A 23740-nucleotide genomic window follows, 5' to 3' on the forward strand; every position below is an offset into this window, starting at 1 on the left:
GTCTGAGCCTGTGCTTAATTCAGTCCTATATAATTTGGCATCGAGCTCACACAGTTTCCCCTTGTAGGTTGGCAGAGTTCCAGCCTTCAAGGGGCTGCTTGGGGCAGGGGGAAGTGGGAGGAGGGTGATCAGACAGGGGGCACCATGTACATGTGCATGTACACATGTGCACATGGCAGCCAGGCAGCACAAAGAGCTACTCTCGCAGCTAAGTTTATGGGGTGGGGAGCAGGAGAGCACAGATGTCACATCAGGGGGCATGTGCCCCCCCTAGATTTGTGCACCCACAGCAGGCATGGGGCTACAGCCTGGCCAGACCAGCATAGGCAAGAGCTGCCTCCACAGGCCAGGGAGCAGGACATGGCACCTAAAAGGCAGAGTGGGGTAGGGAGACAGAGAGGAGTAATGGGCAGTGGGGGTGGGGAGGGAATGCTGCCCTCACCTCCTTCCAGTGGCACCACTCCCTCAGGCTGCAGCTTTACCTCAGAGTTGAGGTGGAGTGGCAGGCAGTGTAGGCAGCCTGGGGGGGAGCCGTGGTGGTGGCTGGGCCATGGCAGTTGGGTAGAGCCAGGGTCTGGCAAACAAGCGGCTGGTGGCAGGAGGTGAGGTCAGCGTGGCCCTTCCCCATCTGTTACTCCTGGCGCTGCTGGTGGTGTGGCTGCATGGGGGTCCTGGAAACAGCAGCGACAGTAGCAATGAGTCTTGATGCCCCGCACCAGGTCCTGTCTGCTGGGCTGTGGAGGCATGTCCTGCCTCTGTAGCTAGGCTGCAGCCGTGCCCACTGTGGGTGTACACCACCCCTCCACCCCACACTCCCACTCCCTGTCCCACACACTGGGAGGATGGGGGGCTATGGGCTGGGACCGAGAGGCATCAGCAATTTGCAAACTGCAGTGATGAATGTCATTTCGGAGTAATGGAGGATCACATGTTGACATTGCTGATAATATTTTCCTGTTGATGCTGATTTCTATTTTTTTAAATTAAGACTGTTAAGCTGCAACCCAATTGACTGTGTGGGTGTCGACACCAGTCCCCCAGTTTCTTAAATGAGAACAGGGTGAGAGACAGTGTCGAAGGCCTTCCAAAAGTCCAGGAAGACTATGTCCACTGGTACCCTTGCATCTAATGATTTGGTGATCTGAGCATAGAAGGCCACCAGGTTGGTCTGACAGGACCTGCCGCTGATGAACCCGTGTTGGTTGCCCCTAAGCATGACCTCCCCATCCTGTGACAAAGAAAAGGTATTAACCATCTTATCTAGTCAAAATGTGTTTGGGTCACTCAAAGGAGAATTTTAGCTAGAATGCAGTTTCAGTTGGTTCTGGTATGCTTCTCCATTTACTGCTCTCAATGGCTATGTAGTCTTACTGAGCCTTGCTTAGAAGATACCTCTTTTACTGCCATAGACACTCAGTGTTGCCATTCATCTGCAGGTGAAGCGACTCTAGTGCAGTTGTGAATCTTTTTATACAAAACAGTAAGATTCAGAAAAACAGGATTCAGAAACACAGTCAAGTAAAGAGCAATACTGGCTGTTGCTTAATATAGAAGAGTACTTACTTTTCACGAGCATTATTTTGAAAGCGAAGCACGAATAGTAGTTTTACAGGTGAGAAATACAACTAAGCTTTAAAATTGTACTTACTGTGTACAATACCAGGCATTGGATATATCAATAAAGCTAAAACGGTCTGATAAAATGTCAGAAACTTACTGTGGATTTATATCTGGATTAATCTTTTTCAGGTCCATGATGTCATCTATAGTTTTCTCTATGGCATCTGGATGAACACTTACTGAAGTCTGCAGCAACTGCAAAAATATTTCAACATGTGTTAACTGACACAAAAGATAATAGTTAATGGAGACTAACTATAACTAGGCTTCTAGATTACCAGCCTGAAGATCCAATGATCTACTTTTGGAACAAATGCAGCCAGGGTAATGCTGTCAATATGTTTAACTTCATCAGCTAGATCCCGAACATCATACCTGTGGAAGGGGCCAGCTTTGTATGCTGAGCTTTTATCCAGAATAAACTTGGCTGTGACCAGAGATGAAGAAGGATATATTTTTGCATTTCTGACCTGCATTTGAGATGAGTACCAGAGTGCACATATATGCTGGAGTGTGGAGGGGTAACATAAAATGGAAAGTAGTGAGCATATAACATTCAAATTAGAAACTGTATTTTTCCATCCCCTTTCAAGTGATCACAGCACAGGCAATGTACCAATCCAGCCTCAAGAGTGAATCAATAGGAAAATACCCCTAAGCACTCAAGTATTCAATCTCTCTCATGAGAGAACTCAAAAACAAAGTTCAAAACAGGGCTAAATTTGCTGAGGGTGTTCTTCAAAACACTCTAATCTGTGACATGCATAACATTTCAGTATGCATAGATTCTATCTTTAATTTCCATTACTAGAATTTTTAAAACATACAGATAAGGTGCAACATACATTTTCTAATGCTGACATAAACAGCATGTTTTCCAAAAAACCTGGATTTTTCTTTCCAGACAGAAGTTAGGAGTTAAAAGAATATTTTTATGAACTTGTCTTTCACAGTTTAAACTCCCGTAACATCTTCAGGACAACTAAACTCTAGTTTCACAGAGTGAGTGAATGGCTGTATTTAATATTTTTATGTGCATTTATAAAAGCCAGATCCAAACTACACAGAGTCAGGCTTACTAATTTGTGTCTGTATCTTCTCTATCACTACAAAATACAAAGTGATTAAGTAACTTGCCCTAGTTCATCCAGGAAGATTGTGGCATGAACAGGACCAAGGGCTCCTAAGTTTTAAGATGATGTCCAGACTTTCTCTCTTTCCCTCTTCCTTCCTTTTATTATTTGATTCCATTACCACTACACATAGCAAAAAAACCACTGGTGATTTTCCATTACAATTATGATAATCACAGTCTGAATCATCTTGCAAAACTGTCTGCGCTGCCACCTATGGACCTCTCCTGACTAGAGGTAGCTAATTATGCTGTTGTACATCAAATTTATAAGGAGTCTACAAAGTGGGCAAACTGTGAGCTAAATTTGAAACAAATTTTTTCAGTTCTGCAAAACCAGAAACCTTATGTAGTAAACTGTTTTTACTCACCTTACTCTTTGATCCCCTCAGTGATGACTCTGTTAAGAAAAACAAATTAAAATATATCACCTCAGTTCACTTACAGGCCAAACAACATATGGAATATGCATTAAAAAAAAAAAGAAGTTACCACACCTATATGGTATTATGATAATACAGATAATTTTGTATTTACCTATTTTCATAGTTCTGCTGGCTCCGGGCTTGGTGTTGTAACAGATCCTTTGCAATTCACATCGTCCTGTTAATTTCCTAGCCACAAATTTCAGGCAGCGCCACAAGCATTTACAATAGAAGTACAGGCACACCTGAACAAACATTCTGTCAAATAAAGTTTCAGAGTAAGAATCTGGAATAGTCTGTTTGAACAAAACAGTCCTCCTGTAACATGTTTACCTACAAATACACCTATTAGATTTCAAAGGCCCCCAACTGAACCTTCAAAGTACAAAAAACTTTCATACGTGACAAACAAGGGATCTTCTCCTATAACACATTACTTATGGAAATAACATTTGAAAAAAATCAGTCTTTTCATTTTTATCCACTTAAAAAAACAAAACAATCTCATAAGCCAACTCAGAAAAGGATGGCTCAAAAAGTTGAGTTCTATAAAGTTCTTCCCCCTTAGTATACAAGCTTATGAGCCAACAGGATAAATGCCTATTGAAGAAGGAAAATACAGATCAATTATAATTCTGCAGTGAGTCTCAATTCCTGATTTCATCTTCAATCCCACTTCCCTGACAGACTTTCCCAAAGCCATACTTCTCCTATGGTTGGTGAGAAGAAAGATGATTGATAAATAAGACAATGATGAAGCTTAATTCTCTGGGGTTGCAAGAACAAATATCCCAGATTAAGGAAAGCACTGAATCCATCCCTGATACATGTGCTTAAAATTGTCCTGCATAAGGACAATTTATCTAAAGGCTGACTTTCTACAACACTGAAGTTGCAGAGTAGTAGTATAGCAGCGTTTGCAATCTGACATGGTGAGAAACATCTGGGAAAACTGTAAGTATGAACAGCATTTTCTTTTATAGTCATGTTACTGTTTTATTATTTGGAAAAAGAAATCAGGTAATACTGCAGCTTCTACAAAAAGAGTCCTGAGAAAACTGAAATATTGAATCCAGAAAAAAAACCTTTCAGACCCAATAAATTGTTTAAACCCAAATAAATTATTTCTATAAACCAGTCAAGTAGTCCTTTTGCTACTATGAACATGAAGAACCAAATCCTTCAGAAGGGTCAAAACTTTCAACTCCCATTGGCTAAACAATACTTTAATCTAGTGCTTGACACTTTGGAGGAACATTCCCCTCATCATAAAAAAAACAGACCTGCTAATTGGGATAAGGACTCACTGGTTTGCAAATGTATTGGAATTCAAAGCACTAAGTCTGACTTATTATGTTCCACAGCTCCTCCACCTGTAATACAGTTTTTTACAACATGGAAGTAACATAATGAAAAATCAATAATAGCTGGAAGACACTAGAAAATTAATAACACCCATATTTGTCAACAGACTCCCATTTGAATTTATGAAATTCTGGAAACAGACTGAAATACTAAATAACAGATTGTCAACCGATGTAAGGTGTTACAGCTCTGTTAAAAAGCTAACAGGGCTACATTAATTCACACAAGGTTAGTATCTGCCCCGAAGGCCAAGGGAACACTTGGGAAAATAAGTGAGTTAACTAAATACGTAAATTTAAGATTATGAAGATCCTGTGTTTAGTATGCTTCAACTTAATCTCAGGAGGATTAAGTTCAAATGAATTAAAGCCTCTTTGCTTCTAAATAGCAACATTTACACAGGGTTTAATGCATTTTCTCACTACATTTCTAGTTAATTTGCTTAGTGTTCCCAAGTATCTCCCTAAATACAAGTCCATAAAGTTGATGCAACAGAAGTGAACATTTTGGATTCAGATAAAAACTCGAAAGAATTTGAAATTATGGGTCACCTCCAATCTGTGGATTTAATATACACAGACATGGAAAATACCACTGACTGCCAGCATTATATTGTTCTTGGACATTAAAAAGTTAAGGTATTTGCTCAAATATACAGAATTGACTTCCTAGAGCTGAGAGAGAAAATAAAATAGTAAATCAGGAAAGAAATCCCCAAACAAACCTGATGCACAGACATTTTAAAAGGTCTCCAACTGTCAGAAACATGTCAGTAAACATGAGAGAACAAAAGTTATATAAAACCAGCCAACACCATCATTTGTAATTTTCAATTCTCCTCCAGCAAAGAGATTCACAAGCTGGGCATTTTAGCAATCCAGCAATCAAATACGTCATGGTTATTTGCATCCTGGTTTAGAATCCTACTAAAAAAGAAAGCCAAAACAAAAATATAATCCCACCACCGAACAGCACTATATGAAGCAGCAGAAGGAACACAGCAATGCACATCTGCAGTCTCTACTCCAAAGAAAACTCCCAAGAAAGTACAAGGGAGTTTACCTGAGAAAGATTCCAACCCTTTAAGTCTAAGAGTCACTTTTTTTTATATTAAGTTTTGGTCTATTGTCATTAAAATATATGCTATTGATATGCATTGCTTTCAGTGGTTAAGTAGTTTTACTACAGCTGTTCCCATAAAGTTCCCGTAGTCCACAGTGCTCAACTATGTAGAAAAGAGGGAAGACCCATTTAATTTCATGCAAGTGGCTTAACTGAAATGAGTATTTTCAACAAAGAATAAATTAAAAACAGCACAGGCCCTTTATAATAAATATGTGACTATGGACAACTAATTCTTTTAGGGACAAAATATGCTAGTTGTGACATGGTAGTCTGTATTTAGGTTCAGAAGCCATTCTTCCATAGTTCCAGTTACATTTACTGTTAAATTTTTGCCTCTGTTACGTGGCTTAGAATGGCTGACCAAAGTACAGCTTTAAAAATGTAGCATATCATCAAAGCATGAAAGAGGAACTACTTGTGACTTACCATACTATAACTAACAGTGGTGATTAAGAAAGCAGACAGTACTAATTTTTAACTAGGCAGCTAAGGTAAGAAAATGTTTGTTTTGTGGATACCTGTAATGTTCTACTACTCGTCCTTCTCAAACAAGTGAGAGTAGGGATCTTCTTTTACAACAAGAATGGCATGCATGGTTACTCAATTTTGTTTTCAATGGTTTTGTATTTTTTTTTAATAAAAATAATTCTTGCTTGTAGAGATCCTGTAACGAAAGCATATTGCTGATTAAACAGACTAGGCTTTTATTTTAAAATGAGCTGAAATTCAAGACCACTAAGCAAAACAGAAATACTGACAACAATAATAAAATAACTGTGTAGCACTAAACAAATCCAAACTAATTTGTGTGCCTGTGGCAAGGTGTCTCAATGCCAAAGCTTTTTGGAAAGAGGCTCCCCCTTCTCCTATTTTCCCAGGCTTGTGGTTTTGTAAAATTTCATTTGCACAGGAAATGCATGGCCTGTTTCACCACTGATTTGTGTTAGACGCACTTCTGGAAAATGCATAAAAAAAATGATACTCCGGTCACTCCACTTGGTGGAATATTAATGCAAATATTTAAATTAAGCAATCAAGCACTCAATAGATGAGGGCTCATGAACAATTTAGCGTAAAATCAGCTAGGGTGTGAACTCCATGGTGATTGCCTGTGTGCATGCTGTGCTCCTGAAGTAAATGCTAGCTAGCTAGCTAGCCAACCTTTCTATGGAAGCAGGATAACCTAGTTTAACTTTCCTGTGGGGTCAGACCACGTACAGAGCCAGATATAGTGGAGTAGCCAGTGTGCTGCAAGTTCAACCCTGGGCTTACTTTATGGGAACTTGTTCATTTTTCCATACCCCAGTTCCTTGATTTTGATTCTGTGGGTGCATCTGCAAGTTCATTAATGTGTCCTACTTACTGTACATTAAGTTTAGTACTTGGTTAACCAAATACTGTACTAATTCAATACACAGTAACTCGTGTTACTGCGCACTGTTTTTTAGTGACACTTACTGCGCAGTAGCCTAACAACACTGCACAGCAGCATATTAGCATGGTTTTGGACCATGTTATTAGGCTACTGCACAGTAAGCACCTCAGGTAGATGGTTTTTTATTTGATTCCTAAACCTTAATACTTCATTAGCAACAGTATACACATACTTTTGACAAGTCTTGCATATTGAAAACAGACAGACCCACCAAATGACCCCCATCCTTTGTGCCAGGCATTTTGAGCGTCGGAAGTAATCCGAAATAATTACTGCAAGAGTAACATTAATGGAGTTCATGCAACTGACAATGCGATTTGGAAAAAGGGTTTCTCTTTCCTTTAAACTTCAGAATCCTAAGGAAACAGTTAATGGTACCAAGATGAGAAATGGGAGCAGAATTAATCTCTCTTACTTCTTTTACTACTCCCCCTGCAATCCCATTACTGCTGTAGCCAAGATCCTAACCTGGCCTTAATCTTCCCGCGACACACAGACACTTCAATATGTCTTCTCAAAACACAACTGCTCTATCTGGAAGAGTTAACGTTCCTCAAGATTAGCCATCATCCAGAGGTATGTACCAGTATAATCCCTCCTCAGAAACTGGTTTGCTAGACTGCTATGTATGAATTGTTGCATATTATAGTTCAAAAGTATGTAACAGTGCCTCACTGTCTTTGTTTGAACGGCAAGGAAGGACCGTTGCTAAAACTTGGCTGCCTGCAGTAGCACCCATGTAGGCTGGATTTCTCTCACAAGAAAAAAGGAAAGTCAAAGATTTAAACAGCTTAAGTATTTGTATTCCAAACAACAGAAGCTGTTCACTTCCCATCCCCAAAGTAACACGGTATAATTGGGAACAGGCAAAAAGGTGCATCTAGTACTAACAGCATTCTACACTGTGGTTTAACATATTAGGAGGGATTTAACCAGTTTTGTTTAGTGTGACCTTTTATTCTATTTCATACAGCACTGGAATTTTTGAAGGGTTTCTGCTCTGGGGTTTATCTGACTACCCAGACTGATCTATAGGTAATGTGTTTTTACTTGATCTCCTTTTCCCCATTCTTCCACTTTTTCTAGTCTTTGAGTTCTTTGCAACTCTCCCCCCACCCCTACCTGCATGTCACTATTTCTCTGCCTTGGGTCTTCTCCAACTTCCTTCTTTCATGAGCAAAGAAAGGAACTGGATATTTAACACAAAGCTCCAGTCTTAAATTTCTCTGCAGCACCAACAGGGGTGATGAAACCAAAAAAACCCAACTGTGAATAAGCTCAGCAATGACAACACTAATTATTGGGGTTTGGAGATTCTCTTCCTGAGCAAAAAAGGTGAAAACAAGAAGGGAAGGTACAAGAAACTACATATACTTAAGACTTCTATGACCTGACAAGATGAGCTTGTCCTAAAGAAGAGCTGAATAGGAAATTATTAGGAAAGCTACATGGTGCAAAAAGTGACAGTAACTTAGTGATGCTCTTCATTTTGAGGTCACCTGCATGAAAATTTTCAGCAGTGCTTGATAATGCATCTCAAATATTGCCTCTCAATTAACTTTATGGCCCTTGCATCTGATATCAAACGCTGATAACTTAAAGGATAGAGTTCAGCAGTTACCACAGAGAAGTGTAACTGATACAGTGCTCTACTAAGATCAACCTTTTATATAAAGGCTATTGGAATTCAGCTAATCATCTCCACCATAAGTGAAGCAACCCCCATCATGCCCTTACTACTATACAGAATTCCTCTTAAATAGGTGGTGCACCCAGCTCATAACACACCTGCTTGCCAGTGAATGGTGATCAACTGCTGTATATCATTTTCAAATACAGCTGGATGAAATGCACACATTTTGTTTATTACCTTCGCCCATTTTGTGTCCTGTTGCTATACAACATGCTTACATAACTATTTAATTTCTGCAGATACACACAATTCCATAAACAAGATCTACCTGTCACATCAGATAACAGATGTGCAATCATTTTGTCTCTTGGTTGCCAGTGCAATAAATTGTTAGTCACTGTACCATTACTGAGTCGCTCCACTCTGATTTTAGCTTTGAAAAATAAGGCTCTTGTACTCTAGCTGGGAATGGTCATTTGTCCAATTAAACAAAAATCTGACAGGCGCCAGTTTTGTATGTGCAACCTGCAGCTGTAAATAGGATCAGCCATGACGCTCTCTAGTGGTAATCATTATATAGGGAATAATCAAATCTGCCCCATATAAACCTGTTGTGGAAGCCAAATTTTAAAAAAAAACTGTACCAGATAGCATCAGACAGTTTCTCAGGCATAAGAAAACTGAATTCCAGTCTACCCATCTGCTTATATCTGAAGGAAAGTCACCATAGCAACCAAGAACACAGGACAGTTGTTCAAAAGCATTCTATAGCACGAACAACTTTTTCATATTCATTACTTTTGACTGATTTGATTTTTATTTTAAGAAATGTGATTGATGACAAACAGTTTGCAGAGTAAAAACTGCCAGTTCTTTGTAGTTGCTTATCAATAGATTAAAGTGCATGTCAATTTTCAAGGGTTTATTGTAGAATAACAGATACAACAGACTTATACTGATGGTGAGTACAGTAAATTATTCACTATTTTTAGGGATACTGGTTTTAGCTGTGTTGGTCTAATGGGCATAGGTAGTCAAAACTCTTGGAACAGAGGTGATATCCTTTATTTGACCAACTGAACAGTTGCAAAAAATTTTTTGTTTCTTTGCAAGCTTTTGAGCACATGTGTCCTTCATCACACAAAGGAGAAGTTTTTTACAAACTGTTTTTTCTACCTAGGAGAAACCTTGCTATTTCTGGTTTCCCTTGCAAGATTAAGTTTCCTTTCCACCTGGGAAATATTTTGTCATCTTTGAATCCTTTGTCTGATCAAGGGAGCATGTGCCCAAAAGCTTGCAAAGAAAAACTTTTTTGCAACTATTTAGTTTGTTTTAATAAAAGATATCACCTCTACCTCAAGAGTTTTGTCTCACTATATGTATTTGAAATAGTAATTACAAAAAAGAAAATGTCATCATGATGATCATATAAAAATGCAGTTGTGAAGAGAGCTTGCTAAACATAGAGAAGTTTTCCATGGAAAATCTTTCCTTTTTTGGCCAAAATTTCAAACTATGTAAAATGTTCCTGACACAGGTTGGAAGTCCAATTGGACAAAACAAAAGATATTCAGGACTATACGAAGGGAATAAGAGTCAGAGCAAAAATCAACCATCTGTTTGCCACATCAAAGCCATTCTTCATTCAACACTGTCAAAAAAAGCCCAGTGATGGACTGAGGAGTTTTTTTTAAAAAAATGGGTTTGTTCAGCAACTGAAGGGCAACCACAAACAAAAACACCGAGCTCTTACAAAGGTTAGATTAGTCCATCTGCAAGGTCTACATACCTCTGCTAGCACTATATAGCTTCTGCCTTTTATTTTGGGTAGTTCTCTCTATCTTTGCTGCTTAATACAGGTCTAAATCTGCAATCTTATTTAATATGTTCTCATTTCAGTATGTCACTTCAGCTGAAATATAAATGGCACTTTAACATAAAATTCAGGAGTGCAAGGAAGAAGTTTCCCTATCCCCACACTGGTAGGTTAATGTTTAATTGCCCATCCTCAATTAGTTCCATCTTCCTCTGATGAATCAGTTACTGAAAATATGCCTTTCAAATTAGAGGGATCACTTATCTGATAGTTTTTTTGTTCCATGTTCCTATACAACTAAAATATTTTTTAAATTAAGTCTAGCATTTTAAAACCACTTTAGTTAAATGGTAGTGGCCAAGGGATTCAAAAGTAAATATATCCCACTAAATGTGCGAGGTAATAGTCAACATATATTGTTTTATAACGAAACAAGTTCTCTTCCTTCAACAGTTTTGAGCATGTGTAAGCCCCGTCTAAAAGTAACTCTATAGAAATGAAGCCTCTTTACAGCAGGGCTTTAAAAAGCTGCAGATACAAGTAGATTATGCACAATGAAGATTAGTGGTCTTCAGCTGACCATATTGGACCATAGTCATAATCTGGAATAGCTTCATGCTTCCATAACAAGAAGAACTTTTTTCTATATCCTACCTCCAAAATATTTTCAAACTACTATTAAATGGTTTGTGAGCAAAGAAACCCAAAGTACAATATGAATGATAAGCAGAAGCTTAGGAGGACTGCTAGTAGGGCATTTTTCATGAAAGACGTTTGATTTTCAAACTTGCTACTGCTTTAGTTTGTGGGAGTCCAGGTCATTAACCTCATTAACATTCCAGACATGCTGTGATATTTTTCATCCTCCCCCCACAATATTATGGATAGGTAAACCAGACACAGAATTCTTGAAGAGGTTTAAAATTATATAAAACGGTACACAGAAAAAGAGATGCTTTGCATTTACTCTCTCCTAAAATAAGGCCATATGTAAGACGATATTAAATGTACGACTATGTGCAATAAAACAAAATCCTATTACATAGTTAGGTTCTTTATAGGAATCTTTCTACAGGTCCTGGAACACGATACATTTATGGTGCAATTAAAGCATTAATCATACCATCAACTGCAATACACCACATGTTCAGCCAATTTATGGTGCAACAAAATGGTAAACCAGCCACAAATACGTTCCACATATAATTGATTGCATTGGGCCTCGGACAACCCTGGGTCTGGGGTGCAGACCTAGGGCTGCTCCTAGCCTGATCCCCCAGGTCCACCAGTCTCTATGCCAATGATCAGCTGATTGTTGGCATCAGGTTCAGGACAGCACCAGGTCTTGTCTGGCATAGAAGAACATGCAATTTTTGCACTATGGCATCAATCTCAATTGCGTCAGTATATTAACATCTGTCTAAATCAGTCCTGAATACATTAACATTACTCCTATAACACTGTACATGACCCATAGATCTCAATGTCAGTTTTTCAAAAAATTGTATGACTAATCCATTGGGCCTATTCCAACTAAAAGTCAGGCTGCTTCATGATGAATTAATTAAAAAAAAAAAATATCAACCACTTTGTTTAAATTGTGTGAGAATAAAAAAGCACAGGCAGTCCTTGACTTACAACGTTTCACACTTACAATATTTTTAAAATTGACACCCTGTTTCAACTTCCTGATGTCAGTTTTGACTTCACAACACTTGACCTGATGCGACATCATGACAGCGAACAGATCGCTGTGTCACCCATCACTTTAAGAAAGCAGACAAGACTCCAGAAAAACGTACAACCAAGACTCCTGAGAAGACTCCAGCCAAGAGCCCTTCAAAAAGTCCAGCAGTCACCTCAAAGAAATCCTTTCAACTCAGTATGATTGCTATTTACAATATAAATACATTAATGTAGCTATATTACCCATCTATAATTGACTGAGTACACAATTCTGGGTTATTTTTGGTGAAAACAGGGTACTGGGCCTTGGTTCAGGAACCAATCCCTCATTTATAACCTTGTTTCCTGTGGGAAAAAATCAGTTCCAAGTTACAATGTTTTGACTTAAGATGCTGTTTTCAGGAACCAATTGTGTCATAAGTCTAAGGACTACCTGTACCTTAAAATAGATTGCCAAAGTTAAGTTGTAAGTAATTATTTGTTTTAACTCATTTCCTTCTAAAATAGCAATTATATGTTATGCCCTGGTCTTTTTAAAATTCCCTTTAAAATAGGATATATTTACAGATGTTTCCTTTTTAAAGAAATTTTTTATACAGAGATTCTTATATATACACTAATATTTATAAGAAACTCTTGAATAGGAAAACAGTGAAACTAAATGTATATATTACTGTCAAAGGCACAAAATAAAAACAAAAATGTTTTTGCTAAAGATTTCTTTCAGTTAGATTGCACCTCTGTGTTATTGATATGAAATTTGTTAGAAGAACAACATTTTTCTTGTACCGCTTTACCATTTTTAATGTGTAAAAATGTATTTCTCACCGTGCTGTACCGATTTTCTTGTAGCTTGAGAGTATTAAGAAAAATCCGAGATAATACTACCATCTCAATCTAGATAGAGACAAAAAAATAGAAAACACCTACCCAAGAAAGCAGGATCTTTATGAAAAAAGTATGGAGTGCAAAAACAATTATAATTAATGTCTAAAGATTATTCAGAGTTTGATAACTGTTCAGTTTCCAATTGTTGTATCATTATTGCTATGATACAACGTTTGGAATTACAACAATTGGAACAAAGGGATTATCATCTCTTCGGCTTCTAGCTCAATGCCTCTCCAGCGCCAAGCTTTATTGCTTTAACTGCCATTATCTCACATGAGATTCAGCTATTATTTTGGGGAGGTTTATAATAGAACTTTTCAGATTTCTTCAACCAGGTATTTCCCAGTTGGAATATGATTTGGGGGGATTTTTTACTTCATTTTCAACTAGATAACTCAAAATAGAAAGGTTTTCTTGGAAATACTGATTAAAGAGTTAATTTTTCCCCCAATAAAAAGTCAGTACTTTCTGTTTTGAAATGTCCCATTTAAAACTTTGTGGAACAACTTGGAATGTAAAGTAGATATCAGACTTTCCCATTAAAGAAAAACTGATATTTGCACAGCCCTACCACACATTACTTAGATATTTATTTGGCTCTCATGACTGCCTTCCAAGAATAGAGAAGACACTCTCTCCCTGCCCTCTCCCTCTTGCTTTCATGAAAAGAAGTGAAAGAACGGCAGTTTCTTTCTATGTTTCATTTCTATTTCTATTTTCATTTCTACTTAGCCCATTATCACAGCACAGATATATCACATATAAAACAAAATGTATTAGTAACCACCCATAACAAAAATTCTAAACCTCCCTGTTTAATCGCCTACGAGGACAAGAATTTAACACTGAAGGAAGCAGGTGGATGGGTCAAAACGATAGAATTTAACACTGGAGGAAGCAGGTGGATGTCTATCCAGCAAAGAGCTTGACTACGATAAGTTCATACAATTACTAATGGAGAAAGTGATAGAAACCTATTTTAACACAGCAATAGCAGTGAGGTTAGCTTGGGTACCAGGTCATTAGAGATGGTGATCAGCCTGGAAGCAGTGATACCAAAATTCTCCACTATAAACAATTCACAGCTAAGAGTGAAAAAAAACATATCGACTGATACTATTCCGAAACGTGAATTTCTCTCTCTGTTGAAGAGTATTTTCGGGTCCAGGGTTGGATACATTCAAATCAAGCCTGTCATATACTGTCAAGATTGGTAACAAGATTAACCAGCCACATGGTAAACAGAAAAACAGCACAGGAATGAAGATAAAATTACTCCTGCTCCCCAAAGGGCACCATAATAAGATATGATCAGCTTAAAAAAAAAAAAAAAAAAAAGCCAAAAAAAAAAAACCCAAACCCTGCACGTCTGCATTTATTTTCTTTTCCAATTAAAAACACGTAAAATGTTTACAATGAAAAGAGAATGTAACTCTATTGCAGATGAAAGAAGAAAAATAAATTTTCTCTTATTATTCCCCCCTCCAGTGTGCTTATGTCATGTGACTGACTACATTTACATAGTCTATTTTGCCTTCTCTCAACTACAGGCAAACAGTGAAACAGACTGTACTGTAAATGCTGTCAATCACACAAGTAAACAGGGTAATGACAGAAAAAATTGCTCTGAATCTCTCACATTTATATTACTTAAGAAGTTACCTGAATCAAAAGTAAGGGAAAAATGCAGACTTTGTGTTATTTTTAATCTAATGTCCCTTTCTCCAGAGGTCCAAAAAACCCAAAGCCAGCATTTTTCCCCTGGTTGTTCAATTTCTGATACAAAAAGATCACTGTCTCAGCTTTCCGGTTGATTCAAGTAAATTTAAATATGCCTGTTCTCATGGATTAAAATGACCTCTGCTTGGCCCTAACACATTTCAATTAGTTGTCACAGCAAACAGCATGATGTGGTTTAGCCACAAGTTTTATGGGTAAGGGATGACTGAAATAGTAGTCTGCTGCAAAAAGGAAGCAGAGGTGTAGAAAGTGTTACTTGCATTAAGAAAAATCTGACCATTTATAATTTTCAGCACTATACTGCATCTGCCTCTCATTTTGCTGCTTACTACAGTTCTAAATGTACAATCTTCTTATTAAACATTTTATATGTTGTTCATTTCAGTATGTGACTTTAGCCTTGGGTCAGGGCTTTAATTTAGAATGCAGGAGCGCAAGGAAGAAGTTTCCCCAGACTGATAGGTTAATGTTTAATTACCCATCCTCAATTAGTTGACCTTGCTCCGATGCATCGGTTACTGAAGATGTGCTTAGAGGGACCACTTATCAGATAATATTTTTGTTCCATGTTCCTATACAGCTAAAATATACATTTTAAAATTAAATGTGGTATTTTATAACCAATTTAATTAAATGGTACTGGCCAAGGGATTACAAAAATAAATATATCCCACTAAATGTGGGAGGTAATGGTCAAGATACATTGTTTTATAATGAAACAAGTCCTTATCATTCAACAGTTTTGGAAAAGATGTTAAAAGCATTACCTCAGAAAGTGCTTCATTATGGTAGTTTTGATATTCTAGTCAAATAATCTCTCAAATGATCACAGGAAAGTTGCTCTTGCAGAATTAAATGATTCTGTAGAAATAAATCAGGTGTAAGAAACACAGAAATATAACAGTCTCAAGTTTTCAGTTGATCAAACAATAACATTTCTTCTACACACAATTATTTTAAGAACTTGAACTCCAAAAATGGTAAATCCTCAAGCTGAAAACTTATACAGCTTTCCCAGTAGTTGAGCACCGAGTATTTTGTAAAGAGCTTAGGATCTTTTAGCAAATCTGGCCGTTTATTTTGGTGCCTGAAAGTAAGCTTACTTAGCACTCAAAAAATCTGGTCCTGCATGGTTTTGCAGGATCTAACAAAACTGCTAATTTGATAAACTAAACATTTTAGTTTATCTAGTCACTGCTTTCCTTTTCTTTTTTGACAGCCATGAATTTTATATTACAGTTACCTGCTGAAAAGGGCAAGCACTTCATTTATTAAAAAAATAAAATAAACACAACTATCTTGTTGGATAACAACACAAACTTCCTGCTAAAATATATATAATCCTTGAACTGTGAAAGCTTCTTTGGTTTGCATGGTTTTTGATGGGCTGAAGCACGTTGCTGTCCCCTGAATACAGCTGTAATTGCTACTAGCTGCACTAACACCTGCTTGCCAACATAGGCAGATACTAACAACAGACTCTGGTTCATTAATGAACACAGCAGACAGGCTTCTAATGCTCCCTGTTAAACCTTTTTTTATGTTCCTAGGCCTAGACTATATGAAGTGCAGGGAAAATGGGAGGAAAGGGAAAAGACTGAAGGGGATGTAACCTGCTCCCAGTCCAATCGTTTTCTGTTGAAAGATACAATTTGTGCAGCTTTCTCACTGCTAGGATCAGGCTTCTCAGCAAATTGATGAAGCTTCTTTAGTTGACCCTTGAGGGCAGCAGCAGCAGCAGAATCAGAACAAAAACCAGGCCTCTAAAAGGTGAGAAAATAAGTTTCCCTCTGAGCTTTTGCAGTCAGTTTCTTCTTGACTCTTGTTCAGTCAAGTAAGTTCCGGCTAGAAACCGTGTTGCTGCTTTGCTACCTCTCCAGAGGGGAAAATAGCTATGCTTATGGTTCTGCGCCTCAGAAACGAGAGTTGCAGGGCTAGAATTTATCTGGGTTAAATGTTTTATTGTCCCACGGCTGAAAAACTCTGCCCTCCTACATAAAGACGAGGTGTCACTGTGGAAAGACAAGAGCTAGTCAGATTTTTTTAAGAGAGGGGCTTCTTTATTAAAACCTAGTCCATCCATCTAAAAATATGAGGGGGTTACTTTCACCATTATTATATATTTTCATTCCACTTTAAAACAAAACAAAAATGTTATTTTTGGAAAAAATAAAATCAAACACTAGATTTTCAGAAACTAAAAAAGATTATTTCAGATTTTTTTAAAAAGTTATAAAAATGTAAAAAACGAGGCCACTCTGAAATTAACTTTACCTTTGAAATTACTCACATGACTAACATTTAGCTTTTTAAGATTTGTTATAAGAAAAAAATTAAGCACTAGGGGTTAAATCCTGGCTCCATTAACATCAATATCAAAATTCACATCTACTTCAGTGGAAACAGGGTTCGACCTTAGCAAGTTAAAGAAGTTAGTCCACAGAGGCACAGAGCTAGGCCAACGGTAAGGGTGGAAAGACTGGTGCAAATCAAATGCAGCAAAGGCCACTGTTCCAAGGCTGCTTGCCATTCACTCTGCTTGGCTGAACGTCCAAAAATGTCTACAGGATTTAGAGGTGGAGGCCAACATGAGAAGGAAAAGGAGGCAAATGGCTACGCTGTTCTCTCAGTACTATGCCTTACCAAACTTGCATGTCTGGCAGACAGTATCTATATTCAGCAGGTGAAGGCTTGCACAGTGACCAGACAGGGATCTGTGATCATGTTCTGCTCCCAAGGACCTCACAAATTAACTCCCCCACTACCCTTCACCACACACAGAGAGATAAGAAAGTGTGATCAACCCCATGGCAAGAAGTTGAGACAAGATTTCGGAGAATTATATCTTTCTACTTTTCCAGATATCTCCCTTCAGTGAGCTTATTCCAAAGGAAGCCAGAACCTTCTCTATCTTTTCAAAAAGCAAGTAGGAGAATTAACTTTGTTGTACTTCAGGGAGCTGGAACTGATCACAATTGAATTAAGACACTCATGAAACTAGAGAGCCAAAACACCCATTTTTTCCTACTTAAAAATGTTGGGATGGAGTTTCATGAAAATATATGAACTGTGTGCTATGATAATATTGTCTGCTTCCAGCCACACTGATGAGACAAAACAAGAAACTCCCCTCACTGTAATCTTAAATACCTTTATACAGTGTAGTTAAATTTGCTTGAAAAAAACTTTAGTTTATTGCCACTGAATGTGCATAGAAAATTGCCCTGGGACACTGACAGAAAAGCTGTCTGCAAACAGCTTGTATGTCAGACTATCAATATCCTTTTGATAACCTCATTGAACTGGTTGCGCATTACTAAAGACACAGGAACAAAACCATAGAGGTGTCATATTACCAGACCAAATGCAGACTAACATTTCTGAAAAATGCAGAAAGAAGAAAATATTACAAAATCATGACATTTACAGCTGAAAGAGATCAGGAACTTTTTACTAACTTTTTGTTAAAATGTGCTAACTTATCAAAACCAGTACTTTTTGCAGAAACATATGGTTATGATGATAATTTTGTTTGCAATTTGTGGTCAAAATCAGAGAGAGCAACCCAGCTTAGGTTAACTCGATGATCAGGGCACATGGCTAGGCTTTGGGTTCTAGTCTTGCTTTTACTCAAGTTGGACCCAGGACTTGCACACGTTTCTCACATCCCAAGCGTCCAACCAATAGTCCACAGTGGCAGCCTCTGAAGGGGAGATGTTCCACTTCGTATAAAATGTTTAAATAAATAACTGAGACCAGTGAGAGATTCTGTAGGTCAGGGTGCTCCTGAGATAGCAGACACCCAAGCTCAAGTGCGCACTGTGAAGTGGATGGACAGGTCTTCATGTCTCTGTACAACAGGACATTTTTGAGACCTCCCATTTTCATAGACAGGAAATCAGTTTCTCAACCAGTTATTTACAGTATATCTTCAACTAACAGTGTATGAAACACTGCTTAACAAAATAAGACACTGATTTTAGCAACTGCTATTTTTTAGAAAATTCTTATGGCTGATTACACTTTATTTACCATGCTGCTGAAAATGCAGCAGTCTGAAAGGTTAAGATTTGCTACAGGCTGAGATGAAGCAAAGGTAAAGTGCTAGAAATTACATTTTGTTCTACAGATGAGTTTGTCTTGTTAAGAAAAAATGGAAAAAGTGCTAGACATGTTAAAGAAAGGAAATCACTTGACTCAAATAAGATTCACTGACAAAGAAAAAAAGTTGAGGCAATTTTGTTTGTTTAGCAGCATTTATTTTGTAAGCAAGTGACTCATCTGACCTGCTAATGCCTAATGTAGAGTTTAAAATGATTTAAGGCATAAGAAAGGGCAGTAGTGCTGAAGATGAACATTGGAGACACGCAGGTGACCTACATTAACAAAAAACTTGTCACTGCGCTCTCCTTTAATGGGGCTTAGATAATTAGCACAGATCGTGACACTTGCAGTTGAGATTGCCTTGCTCAAAAAATATAATGGTTGCAACAGAATCTCTGAAGGCAGCCATCTTACGCTCTTGATTCTGTACTTCCATTTCAAAGAATGGAAAGTCTATCCTTTTGATTGTAAAATAACTGTCTTACTGAGAAGTGTGTAACAGTGTAGTGATGTCTTCCTTACATCTGAAGACAGTTTTGGAAAGTAGTTGAAAGTAGTAAGGACTGTCTCTCCCATCTCACTAATACAAGCTTGTGAGACTGCCCAGTGTAGAGTACTACTGTGGGCTGTGGGAAATCCAGACTTCCCGACTCCTCTTACTACAACCCTCCTATGCACGTCTGGTTTGGTGCCCCAGGGAAGCAGTTGCTTCCCTACTTTACAAGGCTGTAGCAAGGATAAATACATTAAAGACTATCAGGCACTCAGTAATTGGGTACATATAAAAATGCTAGATTGAAATATGGAACTCTGGGGTGCAATAATGTTAATGTGCACATCAGGAGTAGCAACAATTTTGCTAATGCCTTAAAGGGCCTTAGTTATACCACAAAATGTCATTCACCGCAATTTACACAGGCATTTTCTCTCAAGTGACCACAGCTTTGCTCACAGAGCACTTGGTCTATGAGCAAAGATAAGGCAAGGACTAGTCCATCCCTAACCTCTTCAGTCTGGTCCCAGGGCAAAAAAAATTGAGCATCAGTTTCAGCTAACTAACAGCACAGGGGCATTTCATAGCACTTCTGACCCTATCACCACGTCTGACAATTTACATTCCTGAAAGCGTTTACAAAACTGTGAAAAAGAATCAAATGTTCATAGAGCCCTACAGTTTTACCACAGATTAATTCTCATCAGGTGTTACTTACCGGGTCACTTCATAGAACAGATACTTTCATGGTGAAAATTATGTATTTGCACTGATGGGTCAAGACTATAGTTGCTAGCTAAATTAACTTCTCAGCAGTACTGGGTTTAAAACAAGATTTAGAACACCAAGGACAAGGAGACCTTTTGCTATATTCACCGTGCATTCAGCCAAAGACTTATAAAGTACAGGTAAACTATTTTCACTAACACAGTTCCCTCAAAAGAAGACTTAAGACTCAGGCTGGGAAACTGGTGGATTAATGAAAAAAAATTGTCATTAATAAGCCGTCTTAAATCCAAGTTTCACTGGATGCCAGAAATGCTTTCTGTAATGGCACAAGTAGTTTTATTTTATACTGGTAGGGAAGCCGTAATCAAAACTAGTTCAAGAGTGCCAGTTACTAACAAGCATCTTGAGCAGTAGGTCAACTATCTAGGACAGAGAGGGCATTATACTTTTTGCATGTCTGAAATTAGATGATATTTTATTTAATTAATTCTTCAGTACAAAATCCTAGAATAAAGTGTCACACTTGGATGATTAAGCGAATGAATAAGGCTTGACTTCAGTTTCATGACAGGTAACAGGTTTTTCTTCTCTTTATTTTCAACTCTATTATGTATTTTGATGTTTTAAGCATCTCTGAATGTCAGTGAGATGGTGAGGGAAAATATAGATGTGAAGTTGCAACAACTTAATTGAGTTTCAATCCTACTTTACCTAAACAACAGCATGAGCATAGTGACAGTACTTAACCAATACGAAGAAGCAGACTGGTCTCTGAACAAAAGCTTCAACTCAAAGGGCTCAGGTTGTACATAAAGCTACAGAACAAGCCTTTAGGGTAGGAGAGAATGCCCCTAAAGCATGTTTACTTAACATACCTTCACAAAACGCAGACCTATATTTGAAATTTCCTTTAGGCATGACTGCTTAGACTGGTATACAGTATTATAACTGAGACAAAAGAAACAAGCAAGCAAAACACACAGGTCTCTGTCAACACCACCACCCAGCTGTACAGGAAATCCAAGTTTATGTTTGGTTTCATTCACTCTTACTTCCCTAGTCCCTAAAACACCTAACACTGCTTTATCTGGCTCTCTCAAAAGTAAAGACATTGCATTTCCATAGCACCTCCTTGCTAGGTGAGATGTATACATTTGTCATAGAAGCCAACAAATAGCTTTTCCAGGCCCACGCAAATATTTCCATGTAAGAAGAGCAGGCAAGCCTAGGCTTTTCTGGAACAATTTTCTGAAACATTGCGTAAACTCAGGAACCACTAAAAGATTTAAGCTGTGAAGGTGAACTCTTTTTAGTTATTGAGTTTAGTATTTTTCCTTCAGCATGTTTGCTTCAGAATTGACACTTTCTTTCATCTTGTTTTATCATTTTTTCCTATTCCAAGTAACATAAAAATGCATTAAGTACTGTATTTATTTGCATGCCACATACACCCCTTCTCACCAAAATCAGCCGTCCAAAATTGTATGTTAAGAATAGACTTCAGAGATTCCAGCAGCTGGCAGGAAGGGTAAAATGATTTCACTATTCAACGTGGCTAATGTATTTTTGTTATTTCCTTGGCACAAAAGCGCTGGTATAATTTTAAAATTATATTCAGGGAACAACAGTATTGTTTTATCCAAGTATCCTAAAGATCTGCAGCAATTACAATGTGGAAAAGGCTGGCCAGCAGGTGGCAGTGATTATTAGGCAAACTCAAAGAAAATCAAATGTGCTAAGCCTCCGTTAAACAAGAAATAAAGAAAGTAGAAATTCTGAAGGAGAAATTGTAAAAACTCATCTTTAAAATGGCAATGTGGTTGATTTTGTAACAGGAGTATTGGTATCCCACACTTTAAAAGAAAAAAAAATTGTAGAAGTTCCAATTCCATTTGTCAAAATGGTGCAATGGGGCATTGAAAACAATAAAATAAATATGGATGATCACTTTAATATGTATAACCCCCCCCAAATTGCAGTAATGTGTATATTGCCACTGCACATCAGCACTGTAAATATGAATAATATTTTACTGCAAGGAGTTTTCCTTGACAGGTTCGTATTTTTGTGTTCTTTTGGAGAAGCCATAGTATAAAATTCAATCCAGTGGCAAAGGCGACTGAGAGACTATGAGGCCTCGTTACCATCAAGGGAATCAACAGCACCTTCCTCACCTAAGCAATGCTTTACTACTACAACAAAAATTGCCTTGTCTGTTTTGTGATGCTTGTCTTGTTGTTCAATTGTTTGTTTGGTTTATTTAGCTGCCCTAATATCTGAAACAAAGAGCAGAAGTTCATATGAAAGTTTTAAGTTGTGGATTCCACTTTTTTAGCAAAATTGCATTTATTAATCCAAGATGGTGACCAGGGGTGGGGCACCCATCAAGGGGTGGGGCTTCCCTTGCTGCCCTCACAGCTCACCAAAACTCATTAACTAGCCCTCCAGCTGAGATAATTGCCCAGCCCTGTGCTATAAAATAGCTGCTGCTTCTTTTCCTTCTCACCCCACCTTCTCCTTTTTGGCAACATGGAGGGAAAGAATTCTGGAAAACATTTATTTTCTTCATTCTTCCTTCCGAGAAAACAAAACATGCACCTTATTTGGGACTGTAGGTATGCAAGAAAATAAGTTGAATTTACAAAGGCAGAGACAAGATTTCATGTTTATGTTCATTATAGTGTCTCCAACTCACTGTTCACTCTTACCATATGATATAGAGCACTGGTTAAGAAGAAATTTAAAGTCTATTTTAGGTACAAAACAATCCCCCAGATGTGTGTGTTAAAAAAAAAAAAAAAAGCCTTAAATTCCCCTTAATTTTACTTTTTTAACTTCCCTCTAGCCTTTGTTAAAGAAAGCCAAACTATAATGCTAACCCAATCCTGGGTCATCCTGTTTCTGGTCATTCCTAAAAAGAATGTCAACGGTAGGAAGAAACAGGGCACTTCATAGAGACATGTACCAGACCCTATGAAAACCTCACTGAACATCCAGAAGTAATCATAGAATACTGTGTTACATGATACTTTTCTTAACAGCAAATAATTTCTAAGATAGCAACAACATGCAGCCATGTAGCACAGAAGAAAAAGGGAACTGAATAACACTGGCTAATACAGTCTTCAAATGTTTAACCAAGTACAAATAATTTTAAAAGGACAGGCCATTCTTTTTTAATATGCTTTCGAATAACAATACTTTGAAAAGGAACAAAGTTGTGCATAGTTATTTCAGATTTTGGAAAAGATGGTTGATCCTGAAGGGTAGTGGATAGGCATAGTATCAGCTAAATATGGAATCGCCTGCTATGTAACAGGACTAGCTCAGTGCAATTTGTTTTCTTGATTCATACATGATAGAAAGGTATTATTTTAACAGCTTGTCAAATGAAAGTTTATGATGACCTCTGACAAGTTGGCACAGAAGAGCCATCCCAGCTGCTCTGTATAAATTCTACAGATTTTTTCGGGCTGTTTGCCTCTCTTGTGTGGCATAGGACACAAAGAACCTGCTCTAAATAAACCTAGCCCTTTCACTAATCTA

At 37.7% G+C, this 23740-nt stretch overlaps 1 protein-coding gene across 4 annotated transcripts in view; it reads right to left on the reverse strand.

Annotated features, from left to right (window-relative positions):
* The window catches only part of ELMOD1 (ELMO domain containing 1), a 55972-nt gene that overhangs the window by 20503 nt on the left and 11729 nt on the right, over positions 1–23740 (reverse strand). For 3 of the 4 annotated variants that reach the window (XM_019530242.1, XM_019530245.1, XM_019530243.1), the window contains exons 2-5: positions 15636–15729; positions 3290–3435; positions 3124–3152; positions 1718–1815 (exon numbers count right to left, since the gene is read on the reverse strand). In XM_019530242.1, the coding sequence (XP_019385787.1) occupies positions 1718–1815; positions 3124–3152; positions 3290–3435; positions 15636–15652 (290 nt within the window). In that variant the 5' untranslated portion in view covers positions 15653–15729. Of the gene's footprint in view, positions 1–1717; positions 1816–3123; positions 3153–3289; positions 3436–6185; positions 6332–15635; positions 15730–23740 lie in introns of all 4 variants that reach the window. The other variant, XM_019530244.1, reaches the window with a different exon arrangement.

Source organism: Crocodylus porosus, unplaced genomic scaffold (genome assembly GCF_001723895.1).
Source record: "Crocodylus porosus isolate Cpor-Errol unplaced genomic scaffold, CroPor_comp1, whole genome shotgun sequence".
NCBI classification, from domain to species: Eukaryota; Metazoa; Chordata; order Crocodylia; family Crocodylidae; genus Crocodylus; species Crocodylus porosus.